The sequence below is a fragment of the Sphaeroforma arctica genome (genome assembly GCF_001186125.1).
Source record: "Sphaeroforma arctica JP610 unplaced genomic scaffold supercont1.5705, whole genome shotgun sequence".
NCBI lineage: Eukaryota > Ichthyosporea > Ichthyophonida > Sphaeroforma > Sphaeroforma arctica.
The window spans coordinates 123-1,875 of record NW_014034853.1 but is presented as its reverse complement, the minus strand read 5'-3'; the positions used below and the strand labels follow the sequence as shown (position 1 = coordinate 1,875).

Sequence of the window (1,753 nt, the reverse complement as noted above, 5' to 3'; positions counted from 1 at the left end):
TATATATATATATATATATATCAAAGACAGCCAAGTAACCGCAGCAGGTAGTAGTTTTACCCGCTAGGATTCCTTATTTGGGACAATTTCGTGGGTACATGTACGGCTGAATAGCGCTATATCGTATGATATGAGCATGCCTTGCCGAGCATAGGATAACCTGCTGTGCAATCGAAATCGGCAGCGCAGCAAGTACTATACACAAGCACAACTAAACCATAGAGCGCCCAGGATCAAGCACCCTCGGACAATAGAAGTTCGGAACTACAGAACGAACAGTACATGAATGACTTCGAGTATATGCTCATACCTTATCGAAGGACAAAACCGGTCTCGCTATATGAAGCCCTGGATTCTGCAAGTGCACCTCCGCGGCTATCCCAGCTAAGCCATCCACGCCACTATCTTTTAGTACCCTGGTCACGACCGTCTCGGCCTAAGACAAACAACAGGACAATCGGTTTATCAGTGCTGTGCGTACTGCAGTGATGTATAGCTGCCGGTGTTTATTTAATACCGTGACTGTCGAACGCTATCACACCCGTATCAAAAGGCCCCTATCTCTCTATTCGACGGACTTGCGTACGTAGGATATGCACTCAACAGAACATTGATAGGAAGGACTAAGGTAAACCGCTCCAATGGTGACTCCTAAACAAAAGCCGACGTCAGAAAAAGGCGTTGTGCAGTGTACACACCCCCGATGGGGAGGTACCGAACATTACGTTCCATATACTCCGGCAATGGATACCAATCAATCACCTCAAATGACACACCCCCTGCACCCTCACATCAGCAGCGGCTCACCTGGTCGTTGATGTTGTGACCTGTCAGCAGAGTAGCATCCCCAACACTCCGACAGTGTTCAGCTAGTAAGCGGTACCGTTCCACCCGCGCCGCTTGCTGCACATTGGTTACTGGCTCAGACCCCTTCTGTGACTCACTCCAGTCGATCGTCAATATGGAGTGGGGCAACTCTGCGGATGCAAAGCGCATTGGGTCATGAAAGATGAAACATGAGCGTGTTACGTTGGCGGTCTTATCGTGGCCTATGAGTCCTCCATAGACACTTCGTAATTGTGTTGTGAACCGCTGTGTGATGTGTGACACAAATAGAGAACAGATTCAAAACCCCTCGCCACAGGCCCGGAGTTGTGCATCTTTCATTGTGTTTGGATATTCATATCTGTGCTGCACTGAGATTTGTATGTACGTTCTGCCGTCCGTAACAGGATCAGTACTCGCGGATGGGATCACTATATGCATCGGTGGCATACAGTCAGAGATCGACACGAATGGACGAGACAGCTACTTGAGCAAAACTAACATATAATCATCAGCACACAGACCTATTGAGGACAAGATGCGCCCCACTTCCAAAGATTCCAGGGCACTCTCAGGCCGAAGCTTGTGATCCACCGTGACAGCGGAAACATGGGTGAAGTACTGCTTCGCAAGGACCGCCAGGCAAAGACTGTCGGAGCCTCCACTGATAGCTACGACTGGAGCAGAGTGCACACCATTGGGCATGTTGTGAGTTTTGGTGAATGTACTTACAAGTTCTTGAATAGAGGCGCAAATTGTACAATGCTATAACAATGCCCTATGAAATGCGCTTGATTACACCGGATCTACATCGCATGCATTGGATGTTACACTTTGTCAAAGATTGTGATTTACTAGAGGGTCTGATCACATTTCAAGAGCGACCGCAATATAAAGACAACTTCACATCCATCCCTATTCTCATGAA

At 47.9% G+C, this 1,753-nt stretch overlaps 1 protein-coding gene across 1 annotated transcript; it reads right to left on the bottom strand.

Moving 5' to 3' along the window:
- Nucleotides 1–310: 310 nt before the first annotated feature.
- SARC_15163 (tRNA(Ile)-lysidine synthetase) lies at nt 311–1,530 on the bottom strand (the record flags this gene model as incomplete). Its single annotated transcript, XM_014290711.1, has 3 exons — nt 311–436; nt 808–977; nt 1,350–1,530. Coding segments are annotated over 3 exons (477 nt in total), but the record flags the coding sequence as incomplete, so codon positions are not given.
- Nucleotides 1,531–1,753: the final 223 nt, after the last annotated feature.